Consider the following 23086-nt stretch of genomic DNA (forward strand, 5'->3'; position numbering starts at 1 on the left):
GGCTATGACAGAAGGATGTGAAATTTCACTGAAGCCTAGAGGACGGAGAACCCACATGTGCTCAGGACATGGGAATGGCACTCTAGAACTTGATGGCTGGCTACAGGTGGGAGGAGGAGTGGGGTCTGGGACGGTGGACCAGGATTGGGGGGTGGGGACACACTCCAGGCAGAGAGGACGTCACTACATGTTTATGGAATGGTGACATGGCCAGCATGCACTGTGGATTCAGGATGGCTGGAGGAGGGAGTGGGTAGCATGAGGGCAGGGTGTGGACAAAACTCAGAAATAGGAGATGATTCTGGGAGGTTCTTAGAGGTCAGATCCCAAAGAACATCACAAAACAGGGAAAGCGAACTGGTGATTTCCTGGAAGGTTGAAATTAATTCTTCAGGTCTCCTCTCAGTAGTAGCGATAGTAGTAATAGCAATGGCTAATATTAATTGAGACAGGCACCAATCTCAGCATGTGACTCTTTTAATCTTCATACTTGCTTTTATGAGGTAGACATTTTATCGCCACTTGAAAGATGAGGAAATTCATGCTTAGAGGTGCCTCATTCAAGAGCTAGTGTGGACTTTAACTAAGAGTCTACTCTTCATCACTACACTACATAGCAATGCAGAAAATAGGATATCGCAACACTGAGGTTAAATGATAAAATTATGAAGTCGCACACACCAGAACTTAGTTCTCTATTTATGTCCAAACAGCAGCATGGCTCACTGCTTCTATCCTTCAGATTATTTTCTAAATGTCTTAACCATGTCTCTTCCTGACGATTTGATTATGTGAAGAAAGGAAGGTAAGGCCACTGCCAATCTTTCCTCACCACCACCAGCCATATGCAAGACCTTGAAAAAACTTGGCTCTATGGTTATGAAAGTGCCCAGCAGGTCTCTGTGCTGTGAAGGCATTAGTCTGTTTGATCTGTGAAGACATTTCTCTCTAGGACCATCTACTCTGATATCCCTTCTTTATATCACCACACCAATGTTTGCATCCACCAGTATACTCTTAGGAGGGGCCAGATTTTGTGGACGTGGATGCCCTTTTTACAGAGTTTATTTGCAAAGTATACACCAAGCATTAACTGGCTCTGCATCTCAACTCCTTCGCTGTCTGGCAGCAAATATACCATAATATACAAGGATTTTCCCTTAGATTTCTGCCATTAAGCCTTAGCCATTGATTGTGATGGTCTCTGGTTGAGACTGGCTCTTGTTTTAGTTTTTACTCTGCCCCTGAAGTTTTTGTGTGATATTGAGCCAATCACTGGATGGTTCTTGACCCCAGTTTCTTCGTCTGGAAGATAAGGATGTTGAAGTAGATGATCTGTAAGCTTTCTCTCAACTCTGTACTTGTGGAGCTTTTATAACCCGATGCAATTGCTTAAAAGGGAGAAAAGGAGTTATGGCAACTGGTATTTCATACATCAACCTGTTTTCCTTGAAATTTTCTTCTCTCCTGGTGTAGGACCAGGAGTCTCCAACTTGGCCTCTAGTAAGCCTCCGATTTCATTCTCGTCACTTAGGAACTCAGTGAATGAAAGCAGTTATTTAACTGCTTATGCTTAAAGTGTTGTTGAGAGGAGTATTGATCTTCTAGTATAGAGCATGCTGCATCAGACCTGATGCACAGTAATTAAAATACTATTAATGATAATACTAGTACTGATCATAAAGATAGCTGTCATTTGTCAAGTACATTTTGTTTCAGACATTAATGTTTTAATTCATACAATCCTCAAAATCCTATGGGGTTAAGGTTGCTATTATTTCCACAGTTAGGTCCACATCTTTTCCTAAGTCTATATTTTAACACCCAGTTCAGCTCAGTGAACACCCAGAGCATCAACAGTACTTGGACAATCTGAGAAGGTGACTATAGCTCTACCCACTAGACCGATGTGGGCCTTTGCTGCCCTCCTGGGGCTCTGTTTATAGTCTCGAAGAAGCCAAACTGTGACACAGGTATTTTGCTATGTCTTGCAAAATAAAACCAGAGGAGATGAGTGCGGAAGTCTATGAAATAACATGATATCATGGTTTGAAATTTCAAATAATGACTATAGTCTGTAAAGCATTTGAGCGAGCAAGAGTTTGCTCCCGTAGATCAGAATACCTGAGCTTTGTTTTTTAAATACCTTCCAGTATCGACCTAAGAATGAGGTAGGCAGATCTCATCTTGAAAGATCAGGTAGAAAATCTCTTCAGCTTTGAGGAGTCTGTCACAGTGAATAGACTCTATTGTGTAGTGCAAAAATAGCTGCAGGTGATAGGCAACAAATGAGTGTAGCTGTGTTCCAATAAAAACTATCTACGGAACAGGTAGGGGACCGGGTCTGGCCCCTGATCTAACAGAAAGGTGGCCTACGGTGACAGGTATGTAATGCCAGTGAATTCTGGGATCAGTGGCTCTTGGAAGTAGCTAAAAACAACATGAATGGCATAATGTCTCCTTCCCTCCTTATTTTCTGTGAGACCTGATCTCTGCATCCCACGCTTACTGAACAGGCACTTGTAAACTCTGGGTAGCTTAGACTAGCGTCATTTCCATTGTGATGAATGTGGTGCATTTAGGATGCCAGCCATTTCTCTCGTTAATATATTGAAATTTGACTTTAGGGATAGTTTTTCAACACTATGCAACAGAGATGACAAAACGAGTTTTAAAAGCTCATATAGAATGAAAATGTGTGAATATGTGTCTTGCTTTGCGCTATCTCCAATCCTTTTGCTAAGAAGTAGGGGATAAATTATTTTAAATGGACATTTAAGGAAAATGGAATGCAATTAAAAAAAATAATTTAAGGCATTTCAAATGGGCCTTAAAATACAAGAGTGGTCTGCCAGAGGGATTTTCATTAATTATGAACTATATCAGAAATGTAATTAAGTTAGTACTGAAATTAGTCAAGATCAACTTTATAACTCAAATTGCATAAATAACATATATTGGTCCTATGAATTAATCATTGTTCGTTTGATTAAAAAGTTACACTTCAAAGTCCATGTAATTCAATGTTATTTTGTTTCTGTTTTTCAAACATTAGTTAAAATGAGTGTCTATAGAGAGGCTCATTATGTGACTGAAAATCGAATTGCACCCTGATCAGCCTACAGCAATAATCCGCAAATACTAGTGGCTTGTATTCTGAAGTTAGTTTTGATACATTTTTAGGCTTCTCTGTATTAACATTTGTTTCATGGTCAGTTAAGCAATTAAATACTGATGAAGGACAGTCAGACAGGGCCAGCATCCTCTCCCTTCTCCCCAGAGCCCTGCGTTCCAGTGCCTGGGACTTCTGGGAGGTTGAGTTGACTCTGGAGAAATGTAGTCAGTGGCTGTAACCCTGGTCAAGCGGGTAGACCAGGGGCTTGGAGTCATTTTTGAGAACATTGACCAGATTGAGGAGAGACTGGGACCTGTATTCGTTTTTTTATTGCTTCGGTAGCAAATTACCACACACTTGGTGGCTTAAGATGTCACAGATTTATCTTCTTGCAGTATGTGAGTTAGATGTCTGACACAGTTCTCACCGGGCCGAAATCAACATGTGAGCTGGCTGTGCTCTTTCTGGAGGTTCTGGGGAGAACTGCTTCATTGCCTTTTCTAGCTGCTGCAGTTGCCACCTCCCTCGACTCCTGGTCCTTCCTCCATCTTCAGAGTCATCACCATGCCATCCCTCTCTGGTCCCAGTCACAGAATGGTCTCTCTGCTTTTAAGGTCTTATGGGATTGGATGACCCACACCCTTCGGAGAGCCCAGGATGATCTCCCCATCTCAAAGCCCTTAGTCACATCTACAAAGTCTCTTTTGCTGTGTCAGGTGGTATTGTCACATGTGGCAGGGAATGGAGTTATTCTGTCTGTCTACAGCCTGGATTCAGTGACTGGGATTCACCTGTCTGGGCATCCTCTGTATACTGGTCTGTCTTCTCCTTGCTCAGCTTCCTGTGTTCTGATTTCTGTCTCTGTCTTAGCCTACTTTAACCGTACCTTCGACTTCTTTGACTGTCTTTTGGTATGCAGTTCTGAGAGCTGGCCAGGCTGCCTGGGTCAAGTTCCAGCCGTGTCTCTTGTGTGTGACCTTCGGTAAGTTACTCACTGTTTTGGTACTTCCATTTTCTCATCTGTAAAGTAAGGATAAAGATCGTGCCTGGACCACGTAAGACTGACGCCATGATTAAATGAATTAATGTATTTGTTCCTCCTGGAACAATGCCTGGCACAGAGTAAACCCTCAAGAAACACTGATTATTGTTGCTGTTAACTTGGTTCTCCTCCATCTGGCTGCTGGCGGAAGTTCCCTCCAAATTTTATCGGCTGTCTCTTGTCTCCTCTTCAAAAACGGTAGCCTCCCTAAAACTTGGCATTAATCTATGGGTAAAGAACTCCACCAGACACATTTCCAAGCTCCACACCTCTTATTTCTGCAGTACTGGGTGAACACTTTTTTTTGGATGTCCCAGGGAGCCACAGAGCTGAACTTCACATCTTGCCTATCAAACTCTCCCCTCCGAGTTCTTGTTTCTGTGAGTATTTTTAGATTCAAAGTTGAGTTTTATTCTTTCCTGTCATTTACCACTAAACATCAAACACAGTTGCATCTACTTTCTTTCTTTTTTTTTTTTTAGATCAGGATTTTTAAAAAAATTAAATTAAATTAAATTCATTTTGAAAGGTCTTTTTAATTGATTTGTGACCCCTCTGCCCCTGCTCTGATCCGGGCCCTGTGACTGTCACCCGGGTTTCCTGCCAGGTGAAGTGAAACAGTCTTCTCCAGTCTTCGCTCCGATGTCCAGCCCCATCCTGCCCCCAGTCGCCATTTTGCTCATGTACCCTCAGTGATGCCTTAAAGCAGAGATGGCATTCAATGCAACACTCAAGGGAACTCTCCTCACGAATTCACTCACAAAAGTGAGTTGTCAGAACTTTTCCATTCAGCGTCTTTTCATGAATGAGCCCTGTTCTCTCCCACCTTGTCCCCTCACTGTGGGCATGCTCTCCTCCTCCACCTGTACCAGGAGAAACCCACTCAGCATCCAGGCTTGGGACCAACACTCACTTCTCTCTCTGAGAAGCCCTGATGACCTTTCCTTAACCTCTGCATGTCAGGGGTCAGCAAACTCCACCCCAGGGCCCCTGCCAATTGGTTGTGGAAGTCTAACTGGAGCCCAGCCACATTCACTCATTTTTGTGTTGTCTGTGTCTGTTTTGGGGGCTACACCAGCAGAACTGAGTAGCTGCAACAGAGACCATATGGCCCACAAAGCCCAAAATATCTACTATTTGGCTCTAGACGGAAAAGTGTGCCAACTGCCTCTCCTCCTGGAGGTGACATCATCCGCCCGTGGTCTACCTTGTGTGCCTTTGACATCTCCTGCTAGAGTCACTTCTGCACAGCCTTTTCCCTTGAAAGAACACTCCTTCTTGGAGACATGGATTTGTGTTTGTTATCCTGGTTTCTGTCCTTGGGCCTAGCAGGGCGTAGGGATCAGTAGTGTTGGCAGAAATGGATGATTCTGTAAACAAGTCTTTTTACCAAAATGTGGCTCACTTGCCTAAATGGCCCAAATCTTGTAACGAAGTGTTCCCGTCAGGAGATTTGTGCTTATTATCTGATGTTTCTGGTAGTAATCCATTTTGCATTTCATTTCTAGAAACTTTTTTTTTGACTGCATAGATAAGCTGTAAAATTGAGTCCAAAGATCTTAAGGAATAATGTTCTTGTGCTATTTAAGCAGCTCACCTGGTGATCTCATTTAATAAGTGGTGCCACTGAAACTTAGGATTGCAGAACAGACTTTTCCACAGTGTGTGGGTTTCGTCATGTGAAGTGGATATCTACCTCCTATTTTTGTTGGATGTGATAATATTTGACCAAGTTTCTCTCTTATGAAAAAAGCCAAATAGCTAAATTTGCTTTAGAAAAACCAGAGATACCTCATTGGCTTCTTAAGGAAAAACCAAACGACCTATGATTTTTCTTTCTTTCTTTTTTTCTTTTTTCAACCCAGGAAGCATTGATGTCCTCCATATTATATTAGATGTCCTTGCTCTCTGTTCCTTCAGTGCTGAGGGATACCTCTGCTGCTGGTCTGTGAGCTCATGAGTTCAAGGACTCTGTCTTTTAATCTCAGAATCCTCAGTGCTTGGCACAGAGAAAACATTTGACGGCTGGGCTCGGTGGCTCAGCCTGTAATCCCAACACTTTGGGAAGCCAAGGCGAGTGACTTGCCTGAGCCTGCTGGTTCAAGATCAGCCCGGGCAACTTGGCGAGACCTCATCTCTACAATAAATAAATTTTTAAAATTTATTTTAAAATGGTGGTAGTGCGCACCTGTAGTCCTGTAGTTCTGGCTACTTGGAAGGCTGAGGCGGAAGGATTACCGGAGCCCACCAGGTTGACACTGGGATGGTCGTGAGTGTGCCACTGCACTCTAGCCTGGGTGACAGAGTAAGACTCCAACTCAAAAAAAGAAAAGAAAAGAAAACACTTGACAAATGTTTATTAAACAAGTCGATAAGAAAACTATTGAAGACCTAAAAAGAAATTTTTCCCAAGGCATTAATTTTAAGCTGTAAGATTTGTGAGTGCCTAATTCCATCTGATTTACATCCTTAAATATCACCTGTGAGAATTTTCTGTTATGATGATGTGAAGTTGGTTTCTGGTTGTGGGGCTGGGATAGGGGTACGTTGTACCTGAGTCCACAGAACACAAGGAAGACCCTTGAACATTCATGAGGAGACAGGAAGACAATGGTTGCTCTCTCAGTGTTTCCCCAAGACTATAAAGATCCGGGATACATTAAATACCACAGGATGAGGCAGAGTGTGGAAACTGGCATTTAGATTGGCATTCAGAATGGGAAAGAAAAAATGATGACCCAAATGGACATAAAGTGAGAAAATCCTGGGAAATAAAGGCAAAAGGTGGCAAGCATTATGGATCTGGGAACCTTCCAAGGATGTTTTCAGGAAGCTTTATAGGGTGGTTTATGGGGTGTTGATCATTATGTGTTCAAATTAAAAGGAGTGGATTTTCAAGATTTTTGTAGTCAAGGTTCAGTCAGGAAAACAAAATTCCAACAGGCAAACAGGTTTTAATAGAGAGACTGCTTATGCTGCAAAGGAGTGACTAGGTTATGGAAATTCATAAGAGATGGTGAAGCACCCAGGGTCTAGCTACCACAAGAGCCTTTAGAAAATGCCTCTGAAGAGACAGGGGTAACACTGGAGTTCACAAGTCCTGGAGCTGTGGAAGGGGGGCCACCCATTGGATTGGGCCTCGTAGGGAACTTCTGCAGTGCTGAGGCAGGGAACGGAGGAAGAAGCAACCCAGCTGCCCTTTCCTGCCTCTTTCCAGCTCCTTCCATGCTGAGACCACATGGAGACCTGTGAGGAAGTCCAGGTCAGTCTGGGTACAGGACAGGTGGAAAAGGGTGGAGAGTGGACTTTGAGGCAGGTGAGAGCCACAAAGCATTGCAGGCACAGGTACCATCCGGCATTTCAGGTTGCAAATGACACCCAGGTGGGGGAAGTGAAAACCCAGAAATTGATCTCTTTCGAACTTTAACACAAATATCCTCACAAGTCAGTATTTAAATGACAAAGGAGTCAATGAACATTGAATGAATACATGAATAGAAGAATGAATGTATTTTGAACATTTTTAGCATAAAATTCATTTTTCACCAACATGTTTGCTGCCTAGCATCCTAACATATGGGAGGACCATGAACTCTTTACTCCCTTATTAAACAGCTATTTCTCTAGTTTCCAATATCACTATGATTATTATAGTTATAATGTCAGCATACTAAGTACTAATTACTGAGTGCTTATTACCTGTCAGGCATCATGCTTTTGAACACACACACTCTTCTTGCCCTTACCACAAATCATTGAGGTATGAATTTAAACGCCCATTTTTCAAAGGGAGAGATTGGGGCTCACGTGGTAACTCAGTCATAATTCACTATAGTTTTACAGCTACCATGAGATACACCAGAATCTGCATCAATATCCACTCAACACAAATGTCTATCTCTGTATTGCAGCTCTACATTATAAAAAGTTCCAAACAGAACATTTTTGTATATCAGTCTTAACATGTATGATCATTTTCTTGACATCACTTCCTGGAAGTGGAATTATGGGGTCCAAGTATATGACTCTAATTTTAAGTAGTCAGAAATAACATTTAGTAGCAACGTAAAATATCTGACATATCTTTAAAGAAAAGTGTTCTTATTTGGGTTTTGGCAAATGGTCTAATTGCAAATGGTGAGGTAACCATAGCTTAAAGCTCCTGTTTTGTTATGTTCTTCCCAGCAATGAATAGCATCTTTTTTTTTTAAAGAAGAATGTATTTTTAGAAGAATTTTGACTCACAGAAAAACTAGGTGGAGAGTATAGAGAGTTCCTATTAACTCCCACTCCACACATGCACAGCCTATCCAGGTATCATCTTCCCCCACTGAGTGGTGTGTCTACTATAATTGATGAACCCACACTGACTTGTCATCACTGCCCAGAGGCCACAGTTTACATTAGGGCTCACTCTTGGTGTCATACATTCTGTGGATTTGGACAAATGTAAAAAACATGTAGCCACCATCATGGTATTGTCCAATATAGTTCTATTGGCTGTGGGAGGTGGAATTGACCACCTCCTGAGTTTCGTTGTCAAAGCACGACAAGGAGACTCAGAGATTGGGGGAGTGAATCTTGTTCTTGCAAGGGCAGGCACACTGTGGCCATCACAGTCAGCATATATATGCCTCTAAAGCACAAGTCCTTCTTCTGGTTCCCTGTTGGCTGAGTGCTTCAGAGATTACATCACTTTCCTGGACACCGCTTGAGCAATAATTTTGTGCAAATAAGGTAAAATTTTTACACAAATAAGGTAAAACACATATTTCTAAATTCTGATTGGGTCTTAATGCCCACTAAAGGAAGCCTGCCAAAAGAAAAAGCCCACTAAGAAGGAAGGAAGAACCAGGAAGTGAAGCAACAAATCACCATTTTGAAAATGAATTATCATTTTGTCTTTTACATTGCCCTAAATTTCCCCTAGGCTCCGTCTATTCATCCTGCCTTTCTCCTTCACCCTGGCCGCCACTGATCTCCATAATTTTGCCTCTTCTGGAATGTCATATAGTTGGAATTATATAATACGTCACTCAGATTAACTTCTTTCACTTAGTGTTGTGCATTCAAGGTTCCCGCATGCCTATTCATGGCTTGGTAGCTCTTTTCATTTTAGCTCAACATGGGCATACAGATATGTCTTGGGCATATATTTCCTTTGGATATATGCTGCACAGTTTTAAAAGAGTTTTAAGTAATTTCTTATGAAGAAAAAAATACCTCAAGCCATTTTCACCGTGGATTGGCTTATGGGCTGGGGAGGAAGGTGAAGCTGGTGTCAGCTGTCTCAATGTGCCACTCTGCCTCACTCTTGTCCTCGCCCAAGGTCTCGGCTGCCCTCCCAGGGACTGAGCAAATACTTCCAAGCAAAATCAACACAACAAATGTATAGAATCTGAGAGGACTGCAGTCTTCCCCAGGCATCCCGTGGGGGTACTGGTTCCAGGATCCCCTTCCGTACCAGATGCCTGATGCTCAAGTCCCCATAAAATGGTGTAATATTTGCATATAACCTGCACACACCCTCTAAAGACTTTAAATCATGTCCGTCTCTGGATTACCTATAATACCTAGTAAGGTGCAAATGGAATGTAAGTAATTTTTATACCGCATTGTGTTTTGTTTTTTATTTTTCATTGCCATATTGTCATTTGTTATTTGAGGTATTTTTTCTGGGTATTGTCAACCTGGTTTGAGTCCATGGATGTGGAACCCACAGATACTGTGGGCTGACTTGCTGTGTTCGATCCTGAACCTCCTCCCTCTGGTCCTCTCAAGAAGTATTTGCCTTAGTGCCTATCATCTGCTGTGCATTGTGATAGGCATTAAATAAGACACAGTTCTAGCCCTGCGTTTGGGAGACAGATAAGCAGCCAATTACAACACAGGTGGATAAGTGCTAATACAAGCATGCTGCAGGTGCTGGCAGAGGTGTGGGGGTGAAGCATACTAGCTTAGGGTATTGGAGGTGCTTGGCAGAGTGGGAGGTTGATGTAATGGGCTTTCTTCAGAAGGGTGATGGATGAACAGATTCTAGAGAAATGTATTAGACCAGGGCTCTGAAGGAGAACATTTCAGGCGAGAGGTGGGGGTGTGATTTATAAAACCACTGCTTATGCCCAGCCTGGAAGCACCAGCATGGTGTCACCTCCCCTTATGAAGACTGTTATGGGGTTGCATTCATCAAATCTTTGCTGTGAACCAATAGCCCCAGATGGCAGTGGTCCAGACCCAGAGGCATTTGTCTTTGTGTTCAGAGGTCCTTAGGGCAGCTGGTGTTTGACCTATCTTGGTTGGTATGAGTAAGGTTTGGCTCCAGCCGTAGATCAGGTTTGAGTCTGTCCATGCGTCTTGCTCTGGGATCTATGGCCACTGAGGACAGCTGCTTTTATGAGGATAGCAGAAGCTCGAGAGACCAAGCTGAAACCATGCAAGCACATCTCTGTTTTTGCCATGCTCACTAACATCCCCTTGGCCAAAGCAAGTCATGATGACCAAATGCGGAACCCACAGAGCGAGGAATATACTTGCCCTCTCTGCTGGGAAGTACTGACAAGTCACATGCAGAGAGAAGGCGTGAATCAGGGGCAATAGTTTACTGGCCATTGTGGATTTCTGAAGTGAAGTTCTTCTAGTAGAATTCTGTAGCAGAGAAAAAAAGAGACTCTAATTTAGCCCCAGCAGAGGAGAAAAATAAGTTACAAAAGACTGTAAAGAATCTCGAGGTGTATTGGAAGGAGAGAAAATACCAGTGATCTAACTGCAATGCTTTACTTGAATTCAAATAATGCTGGTTAAACATTCTTATGGGTTCTTCTCCTTCCAGAGTCTGTACATTCTTTAAATAGATATTGAGCCCAAAGTTAAATCTGGGTAATATTATATTTAGTCCTTAACATTTTGGTGTCTTTTCAAGAAGCTTGGATGGCCAGTTAATGTGACTTTAGACGTTCAACTCTCACAAAAATTACAAATGACAGCATCTTGACAGGAAGTTCTTCCTGGCTTTGGTGTGTTGCTACTGTCAGATTTGTGTGACATGCTAATGCTGTCACACAAAGTGAGAAGACAAAACAGAAGGAGGTGTGTCTTGGCCAAGAACCCAGTCAAGGCACTGTTGTAGTGGAGGGTGATTGGGTTGTAGCCAGCCCTCTCGCCAGGCCTCCAAGGCTGAGTGACACTCAACTTTCTGGTCTCCTGGGGGTCATCTATGGGTTAGATCTCAGACCACTCCCTGGAAAGTACCTACACACAGTGACCACCAACTCTGATGCTCCAAGCCCCTCAGAATCTGTCTTCTCTGGGTCCACTTGAGCTCATTCCTCTAAGACAGCTCCAATCCTGCCCGGTTTGGTGGGAACGTACCTAAGTTTAGCACACATGGAACACTTCCTTCTCCATGTGCATTCCTGTGGGCTTCTTCCTCCCTAGGGCACAGGGAGGCCTCAGTCTATTTTAGAAATAGCTTGGAAAGTGTTCTTTGAGCCTAATGTGAGAGGTTAGTAGCAAAGCTCCAGAAAGCTTGTTTTCTACTTTGTCATTAAGGAGAACACTTGAAATACATATCCCTTCCATGGTTTTTTTTTTCCTCAGTTAAGAATAGTTGAGTCTTCTGTTTTTCTCAGAGTGGTGACATTCAAAACACAGTGTTTCAGTGCTTTGTCAAGTAATTTACCTAGGACATGACAGAAGAGTGATGCAACATATAGACGCGATTGCTGCAAGTTGTAAAACACTGACAGAGCTACAAATGTTCCCGGGGCACACAGCGCTGCTGAATCACAGGAATGACATTTCATTGAAAGCAAATCATTTTTCCTCAGGCACCCTTCTAACTGTGTCATGAAGCCAGAAATAGAGCCCTTTGGAACCCGGCCAGAGGGAGGGAACACCTGAGAACTTTGATTGAGAAAATCTCTCGCTTTTCTAGATAGAATTTTTGAGAAGCAAAGAAAATATATAACAGCCTTAAAGAAAATCTGAGTCTTGGTTTTTATTATCAAAATATTAAACATTGACTGTGCTTCTACAGATACTGAGTGTCTCTAGTGTACGCTCAGGCCAAGTAGGAAAGGCGAACTTGACGTTTAGGAGTTAGGGCAAGGTGGGGTAAGCAAGGGAGCAACTGATCCCAGAGATGACGGGGAGACAGGGAGGGTGTTGGATCACTTGGGGAGCTCACAGGTCCCAGGGGTATATGAGATGTAGAGAAGAGACCAGAGTGAGAGCCTGAGAAGCACCTACTGTGGAGTCTGGTGTTGCTGTCACACATCTGTCCACACTCGAGTCCCCAGAACCTCTGAGCTCATCTCGTTTGTAAAAAGAGTCTTTGCCTGTGTAATTAAGGACTTTGAGATGAGGAGATTAGCCTGAATAATCCCCATGACACCTAAATGTCACCACAAGTGTCCTTAGCTTAGAGAGGCAGAGGGAGATGAGACACAAACCCAGAGACAGAAACTGGAGTGATATGGCCATCAGGCAGGGAACACTGAGGAGTGCAGCACCCATGAGAAGCTGGAGGAGGCAAGGAATGGCCCCTGGATCTTCTGAAGAAGCATGGCCCAGCCCACACCTGGATTCAGATGCCTGCTTCAGAGCCATGAGGTCATACATGCTTGCTGTTTTAACTCACCATCATTGTGGTAATTCACAATCACAGACTCAGGAAACTGATATTGCCATTCTGAGAACAGGCAAGGAAAGAGTTCAGAAAGGTGGGAGGTCTGGCCAGAAGCTTAAGCATCATGGGAAGTAGAACTAGGGTTGACAACCAGATGAGCAGAGGCAGTGGTTCAAATGCTGGAGCCTACAGGTCCGAGGGAAGATTGAGGGGACTTGCCAATATGACAGAAGGTGATGGTGGCAGCTGATGTGCGCTGAGCACCTACTGTATGTCAAACACTGCCACAGGCACATTAGAGGCATAAGCTCTGTAATTCCCACAGCAACCCTATATGGTATGAACTGTTGTTATCCCCATTTCACAGGTGAAAAACAGAGGCAACAAAATAAATAACTTGCACTAAATAACAGAGAGAATAAATGGCATGGGCTAGACTTGAATCCAGAGCTCTGACCCTGGCATCCTTTTAACCGCCACTTTGCACTTTCTTGTCCTCATCTCTAAAGGCGTGTCTTTCATCAAGTCAGGTAGATAACAGATCTCAAGAGGAAAAGGTACTTTTGTAAAGATGATTGAGGTGGGAAAGAGGAGACATTAGAAACCCCACATCATGGAGGCTCTGTCTTGTCCGCTGAGTTGGTGAGGAAGATCTCGTCTGAAACTGGGGAGGCAGATGAGTGTCGAGCCTCAGGGAGTCTAGAGTATGAGAAAACATTCAGTGAGAATGTACTGCACAATCAAGTGTGCCCAGTGTCATCTTGACATCCCCGGACCCATGTCCATCACTCCCACGTGGAGTGTACAGTGCAGGGAAGAAAGGATTGAAGGGGTCTCCACTACCCTGTGGAGAGCACTTGATTCAGAGCTAGGGAGGGACTCAGAAGAGTTCACATATGACCTTGTCATAGAGACTCCTGAATATGCCTGAGAAACAGGCCATCCGGGTACCGGCAGGGGAACGCAGGCTTGGGCCCTGCAGAATGAGTCTTACTGCAGGGTTAGAGCCTGGAGTGCTGATGGCAGTGGGCCAGTGTCACGTGCCAAGCATTGCGTGGGAAGGGCGGCTCTGCAGGAGTTTGAGTCACAGACGTGTCAGCATGCAGGGTCTTCTAACCCCACCCAGATAGTGCTCTGTTAAGTTGCTGCTCAGATCACTGCAGACTTACAGTGGTGATGGTATGTGCTGACACTGAACTCTGTCAGACTGCGTGGTATAGTGGAAAAGCAGGGTTACAATTCCAGTGACTCACTTGTATGTGAGAAGTAACTTCATGAGTTCTCGGGTTTCCCAACTGCAAAGCGTAGATACGAATTTTTTGTCTCTACTGTTAAGAGGTGTGAATGGGATAATGATTAATATCTAGCCCAGTGCCTGACATTTAAGAGATATTCCTAAAGTAATTAAGAGCAAATAGGATGATGCAATTCATTGGCTGACAGTTCATTTTTAAAGATGTGACTTCTGAATCTTCCATAAATGTTGATGGGATATATTTTTTGTCTTCTAGACTAACTTTATTTTGCAAATTTATTTATGAGTAATGGACTCTACCATGGACTTAGCCCTTGTAGAAGGAGAGCTCTCATAGACCAGCCATTATCTACACTTCCAAGGACTCTGGTACCCTGGAGGCCTGAGATGGATTGGTTCAGGCATGAAGTATTTCTTCTACTTTTCCATGTAACTGCCTGCTTTCTTTATATCCATCTTCAATATTCATGAATTAGCTTTTTATTTTTTAATCATTTTCCTGTGATCTGCATTATTTTATGTATATGTTTTTAAGTTTTAAAAAATTAGAGATGGGGTCTTGTTGTGTTGCCCAGGCTGGTCTTGGACTCCTGGCTTCAAGTGATCCTCCTATATCGGCCTCTCAGAGTGCTGGAATTACAGGCATGAGCCACCCCCCTCGGCCTACGTTATTATTAGATTTTTTTAAACATGGAGTTCAACCATTTCAACTATCTATGCCATTTATTTCCATGGTGTAATTTCTTTCCCATTTATGTCATTTTGTGCTTCCTTGAGGGAAGTTACATAAAAGCTAGAAGTGGCACGCTGAGTCAGAATCCTGTTCCCTGCAGCCCAACAATCTCCTGCAAAGGGACAAGAAGAAATGTTTTTAGGGGAGCAGTGCATTTCATATTTGCAGATGGAGACTGCATGTGGCATCTGATGCCGACTTAAACTGTCCCTCCCATCCCCTTCGTCTGTCACCCACAAATCTGTCTGCATTCATCTAGAGTCTTATGGGTCTACAGATGTTCAACTTGCACCTCTGTGAAAATGGGGAACATACAACAGTGGTGCAGAGTGTGGGAGACTGGGAGAAAACCAGGCTGGTGCTGTGGTGCCCTTCCCGCCCACAGAGAGATCCCAGGGTGTGGAGGACTCATGCTTGGCCAGCACTTGGGCATCCAAGCAGGGCATGCACTGCTGAGGCAGACTGCCAGCTTGTCTCTCAAAGGGCCACCAAGCAGGCCATCCTAGCAGGCCATCCTAACCTGGCTGGATTTCCTGAGACTGAGGCTCAGGCTCACAGCACTGTGGGCTTAGAATATGGGTCTCGGGAGCAACCTTATTCTATTCAAGAGGAGGTAGGTGTGAAAGAGCCCATGATGTCCCCTTGCTGGCCCACACTGGGAGCCCTGTCTGCCAGGTAGGCAGGGATGCTGGTGTGAGTACTCTCTGCCCGTGCTGGAAGCCAAATCCTAATCTGTGGGTCATCTGATGAGCACTGTGGAACAAGGGCAGTTACGTGGGTAGAGGAGAAATAAATCCATCTTGGGACTGTCTGGCTGTGCTGCTGGAATTCCTAAACATAGGTGTTGTTGCTTGGATGGGCACTGCTGATGTGTGCTTCTGTTATGCCTTTTGTCTTAATGCTTCCTTGGTTGACCAGATCCCATTCTGATTTGTCATCCTTTCCCAAGAGTCATTAGAATTTACAGATTGGTCCAGGTCATACCAACTTTTTGTTCCTGGGGAAATCTAAGGTGACTCTTTAGACCCTTGGCAGGATCTGTGATGGCTGATTTTGCAGTTTCCTTCTGAGCAGGCTTATTACTGCCCTCGATTCTGGGGTTAGTAGAATTCTCACTGGAGCCTCCAAGTACCAATAATCCATAAACTGATGGTTTTACTCACTGGAATTCAGTTTCTTCATTTGTAAGAGGCACCAGATTAGTTAGCTAAACACAAAGGTAACTTCCAACTCTAAATTTCTACCTTCAAGTATCCACAGAGTTCCCTCCTAAGCAGGAGTTCTGAGGTTTGGTGGAGCTTTGGTTCTCATCTCAGATCACAAGTCCTGCTGGCTTGTTGGCACTGAGGGAGGATGGATGACATCTTTCCTTGGCTCTTTTAGAGCAGAGCGCAATCATCTATGTGTTGGAATTCCAGTTGGTCCTCACAGGGCATCTTTGGACAAATAATGCCAGCTTTCATATTTCCCTGGGTCTTCTAGAATGATTTCATAATTCTCTGTTCCATTCATTAGCAAGAATTATTCTGTAGTGAAGAACTTTCCCTCATCAACTGTTTGGTCACCTTGAAGTATGGCCGGCAAAGGCAAGGCAGGATACCTGCCGACTTCTCTCTGCTTGTCAGTCTTTTGGATGATGAACAAGCATCTTAGCGACCTCCAGTCGTCACCAATGAGGGTTGTTTTAAAATTTTCTCCGAATCCAGACGTTTTTATACAGTTGATATGCTCAATAGATGTAGTCCTTATTAATGTAATTGATGTCATTTGATGGGGTCAGTATTACTTCTGGTGAGATTGATGTTTATCTGGGATTTGTTTTAAATGACCCCAGCACATAGTCAGCAAACCAGAAACAAAGGGAGTAAGAGGAAAAGAACAAGACTGGAAGGGCTTTGATGTTCGTTGAAACTGGGTGATGAGAACTGGGGTTCCTGGTTCTATTCCTTTATCCTTGGGTATGTTTGAAAATTTCCCGAATAAAATAATTGCAAAGATGCGTGTAGTTCTAAGGTTAACAAGGGTGTAAATGTGAGTTCATTTGATAACACTGGCCTATCTGTGAATCCCTTGATCTTTATTAAAATTTCAGGTACTCCAGTGACAATTTCTCTTCTCCACAGTCCCTGTTGACAGCCTGCCAAATATGTGCGTGTTTTCCCAGGATTTGGGAAATAATTTTGATCAGAATATTCATTTTTGGCTTTATCTGGTCCCTGTTCGTCAAAGGCTCGTCATGATGTCTGGGGTCCTGTTCAAACCTTCCTTGAAGGAACTATACCTTAAGAACTTGAAACAGGCTAGGCTCGCTGGCTCAGCCTGTCATCCCAGCACTTTGGGAGGCCAAGGAGAGTGGATTTCCTGAACCCGCAGGTTCGAGACCCTCCTGGGCAACTTAGCGAGACCTCGTCTCTACAATAAACCAAAAATTAGCCAGGTGTGGTAGCACGCACCTGTAGTTCCAGCTACTTGGAAGATTGAGGTGGAAGGATCGCCAGAGCCCAGCAGGTTGAAGCTGCGGTGACTGGGAGCGTGCCACTGCACTCCAGTCTGGGTGACAGAGTGAGACTCCAACTCAAAAAAAGAAAAAAAGAACTTGAAGCATAGTTGCGCCTGATCCTAGGCTTTGTACCAGGACCCAGCTTAGCATCTTAGCCATTGGGAGCTGACATCTTCAGCCTAACAGTGCGATTTCTCGTTCCAGGTTTAAGTGTATCTATTCATGGGGCTGAAAAGCGTTTGCAAATCCATCAACGGCGAAGTGTGGCAAGCCGCCCAGCAGCACGTCGCCCGCCCGTGGTCAGGCGTTCCTCGCTCCCCCCAGGCAGAAGGTCAATAAAGATGGAGGCGAGCTCTTCTGGAATCACCAGTGGAAAAACCCAAGTCTTCCACGCAGGTAACACACAGGGCAGCTCAACAGGGTCCCGTGGGACGAGCAGGCTGACACAGCCGCTTTGTACTTCCATGATGCAATTATGCCACACCACCCGTTGAGCTTGCTTTCTGGAGGAGTCTTGTATTTTCCCTCTCTCTTCACTTCAGTCAGTGGTAAATGTCACCAAGACCAGTAAGAGCAAAGAGAGCCTGAGGTACCAGAGAAGGTTAAGGTAGAATCTAAATGGAAATCAGAGTGAATGAATTCTCGCTTAGTTCAGAAAACATATTGTATGATAAAACAACATAGAGAGTTAGAAAAACATATTGTGTCCTAAAACAAAATAGAGAGTTAGAAAATTTGTTGTATAATTGAAAAAAATAGAGATCTGACCGTTTTCCTGATAATTTGCTCTAAGATGGCCCAGGAAAAAAATTCAACCTAACAATGCCCACCCTGACGCCTAAGTTATCAGGGTTGGTTTGCCCAAAGCTTCTGAGGTCAGGAGAAAAGACATTATATCAAATTCCAATACTTTTGGGAAACATCTGTGGTCTCTTAAAAAAGTTAAGACGATTCTACATTAAAGCAGGTAAAAAGGTTCCATGTGTCTGTTTGGGGGAGAAGCTCATTTAAGTAATCATTCATGCATTCATTCATTATCACACAATTATTGAGTGCCTGCTGCATGCTAGCAGGTTTTTGTTTTGAGGATGCATCTGTGAACAGGGTAATGGTCCCACCAAGTAAAACTGTAGAAACGTTGGGTTGTGGGGAATCCAGAGTCCTTTAGGATAACTCTGACCAATCCTGATTCCTCTCTCATGTCCTGGTGGATAGCCACCAGGCCCCCACTGAAGCCACGCCTTCATCTCTAGCAGGCTACGCCATCTTCTCCCTCTATCGGGTAACTTTGTTTCTTAACCTCACCACGAGATTCCAAGGCTAGCAGGCGTGAATTACTGGGTCCCTTATCCTCCACCTTCTGATGTCACGCCATTCACTCCCACCATCTCCACTTTCCTCTAGTTTTCAGAAGATGAGGCGCCTTCCACGGTCCATGACACAGCCTCCACCGGCGCCTTTGGTGATGGCCACCACCCCTCCCTGGAAGCTTGCTTAGCAGAACGTGTCCCCTTGTTTTCCTCTCTCCTTCCCTTCTGCACTGCTGGCTGTTTCCCCTTGGCTTATGAAAGACTCAAGCTTCACCAGTGCTGATCATCTTCATTTGACGCAGTATCCTTTTCTCTCTTCTGCCACTTTTTTCTCTGACCTTCAAGGTCAAACCTCTGAAAGAATGATTGATCTACCTTTGTTTGCTCTCCCTTCCCTGTGAGACAGCAATCAGCACATCCCTGTTTCCAACTCTTCCACACCATCATGGCCGTTCTTGAGGCCCCCAGTACCTCCTTTCACCACAGCATGGTGGGTACTTGCCAGATTCTTCTGATGCACCAGACCAGGGTGGACCAGCCACTTCTTCCCAAAACACTGTGCCTTTAGTGCCCATGACAATCTTGTTTCTTGATTCTCCTCTTATTTTTATCTCATGTAACTTTCCTGGTGTCCTAACCTTCTCCCTCTCTCTCCTCCTCTTTACTCCTGTCCTCGAACATTACCTGATCCAGAACGATCCCTCTCTAGCCCTGATCAAGCTGTTTGCCATCCTTATTCTGCTGATTCTAGATTCCAGTTCAAACCTCTTAGCATGTTAAAAACCAACATCATTTATGATCTGACCCTGCTGCTTCTCACCCTTCATTTGTTGCCCTCTTTGGCCTTAAATGTTATTGCTGTCATGCATCAGTCAAGATTTAGCCAGAAAAACAAAACCAGTAGCAGATATATTTTAGAAATTGATTGCAAGGAATTGGCTTTCATCATTGTGAAGCTAGCTAGGCAAGTCTGAATCCACAGGGAAGGCTGTCTGGAAGGGAGGCTGGAATCTTGGGCACAGCTGAAGTTGTGTCCACAGGTGGACTTTCTTCTTCTCTAGGGAAGCCTCGGCTCTGCTTTTAAGGTCTTTCAATTGATTGAATCAGTCTGACCTAGATTATCGAGGAGAATCTCCTTTATTTAAAGTGAGCTGGTTATGGACTTAATCACATCTTCACAGCAGCACTAGATTAATGTTCATTTGATAACTGAGAAGGGTAGCCTGGCCAAGTTGACTACATCAAGCAGTCTGCCATATTTAGTCAGACTGATGTGCGTTTAGTCCTCTAAATGCACAGTGCTGTTTCAAGCCTCCCAACACTTTCCCATACTGTTCTTTCTATGATGTCCTGGTTTTTGTTCCACCATTTAAACATTTTGAAATTACTTGTCTATCTGTCCACTGAAAGGTCTCTAAGGGCAGGGATTCTGGATTATTTCTCTTTGTACTCCCAGTAAATATTTATAAGACAAGACCAAATTGAACCTTCATTAACAGTTTTTTAGACTATGACAATAACTTTCTCATTGTTCGGCCTGCTTTTCTTTCAATAAGTATCTGAGATGCATCAGCAAACAAAGCAGACAAAAGTCCCTGCCTTTGGTGACTTCACACAGTAGCAGGGAGAGATAATAAATAAATATAATAAATAGATCAACTATATAATATAATCTATGTTACAGTTATGTATAACTATATTATAGTTACAATTATGTTGTGTATAATTATATATGAACTATATTTAAGGTACTGCATAGTGTTTAAGAAGGGGCAAGTATTACAGATAAAAGAAAAAGTGGTGGAATCAGGTGGCAGGAAGGGGGTGGCATGTGACAGTTTTGAATATGGTGGACAGGGATCATAGAAATGTATAATCAAAGACTGGAAGTTTCTGAGACAGCAATGTGGATTCTGCACAACTTTGTTCCAGCAGAGGGACAGTCAATGGCCAGGTCCTAGGGTGGGACTGAGTCTGGATTAAGGAGTAGCACAGAGGCCCCCCTGAGCCTGGAAGGAAGGGGTAAGAGGAAAAATCAGCTCAGCGAGGTCTTAGGGACTAGATGGGGCAGAGCTTCACAGGCCGTTGTAAAGACTTCGTGCCCTATGGAAGTGGGAGCTCTTACAGGACTCTGGGCCAAATAATTCCATGGTCTGACTTATATTTTGACAGGATGTGATATTGGCAATAGGGGAGGATAGACTGTAGAGGTAGAGGGTAGAAGGAGGAAGGCCAGGTAAGAGGCCTCCAAGCTGAGCCAGTGGAGGGATGAGGGTAGTGCGACCAGAAGTGAGAGCGGGGATGTAGAATCTGGATGTATTTTCAAGTTGCATCAACAGAATTTCTGAATGGATTGGATGGAGGGTAAGAGAGGAAGAAGAGGTAAGGATGAATCAAAAGTGTCTGACCTGAGTAAAGTCAGTGGCTATGGAGAAGGCGGTGGGAGAAGCAGATTTGGTGGGTCTGAGGGCAAAGGTGGGACTGAGATCATGAGTCCAGTTGTGGGTATAATCATACAGAGAACTGGCAAGATCACATGGGTGGCAGTTTGAACTCCATGTCTGGAGTTTGAGAGATTGGTCTGTGATAGAGATGTAAGACTGACAGCTGTGGGCATACACATGCTCTTCAAAGCCTTGAGATAGAAAGAGATGACCAAAGGAAGAAGTATAGAGAAAGAGAGGGAGTAGACTAGGGGCTGAGATCTGGACACTTTAATAGCAAAGGGCAGAAAAAGATGTGAACCACCAGCAAAGAAGGCTGAGAAATAACCACCAGCAAAGAAAATCAGAAGTGCTACATCTTACAAGCTAAAAAGCTCATCAGGAAGAGAAGAGTCATTATATAGTCGAGATGTCATTGAAAGTCAGGTGAGATGAAGACTGAGAATTAGCCATTGATTTTAGCAAAGTGGAGGTCAGTGATGATTTTGATAAGAGCAGTTTTGGGGAGGTGGTAAGGACACAAACCTGACTGAAAAGGGTTGAAGAGAAATGGGAGATAGAAATTAGAGGCCTATTTACAAGTTTTGCTATGAAGGGTAGTGAAGAAATAGGACAGCAGCTGGAGGAGAAGTAAGGTCAAGAGAGCTTCTTTTCAAAATAGCAACTCTGCAGTGGCTCATTCATGATGTTCGCGGGGAGAGAATTTGTGATGTGGTGTCGTGAGTGAATGAGAGCGATGCACAGTAGGGTCATGGATATTTTATCTGTGATAACAGGTAACAGGTAGGAAGGAGTGTGTGGACATTGGAGGGTGTGATGAAGGTCTGTGAAACTCTTTTCTCATTGTGTCAATTTTGCCTTTAAGGTGGGAAGCGAGGTCTCCACTGAGAATGAGAAAGGAGAGAAAAAGAGAGGTCTGGACAGGAGAAATCAGTTTGCCAGCTCACACTAAAGGGCGTTGAAATTCACAGTCATGAAATTAAAGGAGGGCTAGTCACCACCACTGTGTATTTTTTAAACCTTGTTTAGCTACATGAGTAAAGGCATAGAGTAGGTGGAGAGTTGGATTTTATCCGGATTGTGATTTTGCCAAGGAAGTAGGAAAGGAGAGAGAGGCAATTGAAGTTGTGTGAAAGGGATGATTCTAGTGATTGACTGTATGGTTGAAGCTTAGGAAGGGGGAAAGTGAAGACATCAAGGGGTGAGGGACAGGGAAGGTTGATGGGATCCATTGGTGGGAATTCCCAGAGGGTTCAGAATGCTGTTGGGATCAGGTAATAGCTGGGAAGATAAGAGGGACAGTCAAAGAATGGAATGCAGGGCACTAACACTGTGGATAGGATGCTGGTACTGGCGAAGTCAAGGTCTAGACCAGAGTATGAAATAAGGGACTATCGTAGAGTGGAGGGAACACCATCAGAGGAAAGAATGTTCAGGGACTCAGAGGCCAGGGTGTGGGAAAGATCATCTACACATATATTGAAACAATCAAGAAGAATTGAGTAGTTCTGGCGAGAGTGATATGCCAGGCATGAGCTCCATCAAGAAATAAGGGAACATGACTGGGAGACAGTCGATTAGTGCAGAGATCAAGGGTACAGGTGATAGAATATAGCATGAGATGCAAGGCTGTAGTGTTTAGAAAAGAGGGGAGGAGAATGGTCTGAAGGTGGCTTTGAAATCCAAGAGAGACACCAACTTCAGCTGCACTGGCACCAAGACTATGGGAGACGGATAGCACCATGTGACTTCCGGGAGGATCCAGGGCTTCATTGGTTGAACAGAGCCATCTGAGGAGAGATGGATGATATTCAGAGAATTCTGGAAGTTGTAGATGTTGGGTAACTGCCTTTAATTAGCTCTCATTTAATTTTCCAGATCATCCCAAGGTTCTCCTCCAGAGAGGATAATCAATATCATCCTTCTCTTCTTAAAACTCTTTCTGGCTATCCAGAAGAAAGTACAGCCTGTGAGCTCCATTTTTCAAGCCCTCTGCCTGTTCTCCTCTCCCTTTCTTTCCGGGTCTGTCTTGTTGATACTCACATTACCTGCCTTACTCTG

At 43.9% G+C, this 23086-nt stretch overlaps 1 protein-coding gene across 3 annotated transcripts in view; it reads left to right on the forward strand.

Moving 5' to 3' along the window:
- Nucleotides 1-23086, forward strand: part of ANO4 (anoctamin 4) — a 383517-nt gene that overhangs the window by 157786 nt on the left and 202645 nt on the right. For all 3 annotated transcript variants that reach the window (XM_021715858.1, XM_008064696.1, XM_021715859.1), the window contains one exon: nt 17476-17667. In XM_021715858.1, coding sequence (XP_021571533.1) covers nt 17613-17667 — 55 coding nt within the window. In that variant the 5' untranslated portion in view covers nt 17476-17612. The remainder of the gene's footprint in view (nt 1-17475; nt 17668-23086) is intronic.

Source organism: Carlito syrichta, unplaced genomic scaffold (genome assembly GCF_000164805.1).
Source record: "Carlito syrichta isolate Samal-C Ts95f unplaced genomic scaffold, Tarsius_syrichta-2.0.1 Scaffold307930, whole genome shotgun sequence".
NCBI lineage: Eukaryota > Metazoa > Chordata > Mammalia > Primates > Tarsiidae > Carlito > Carlito syrichta.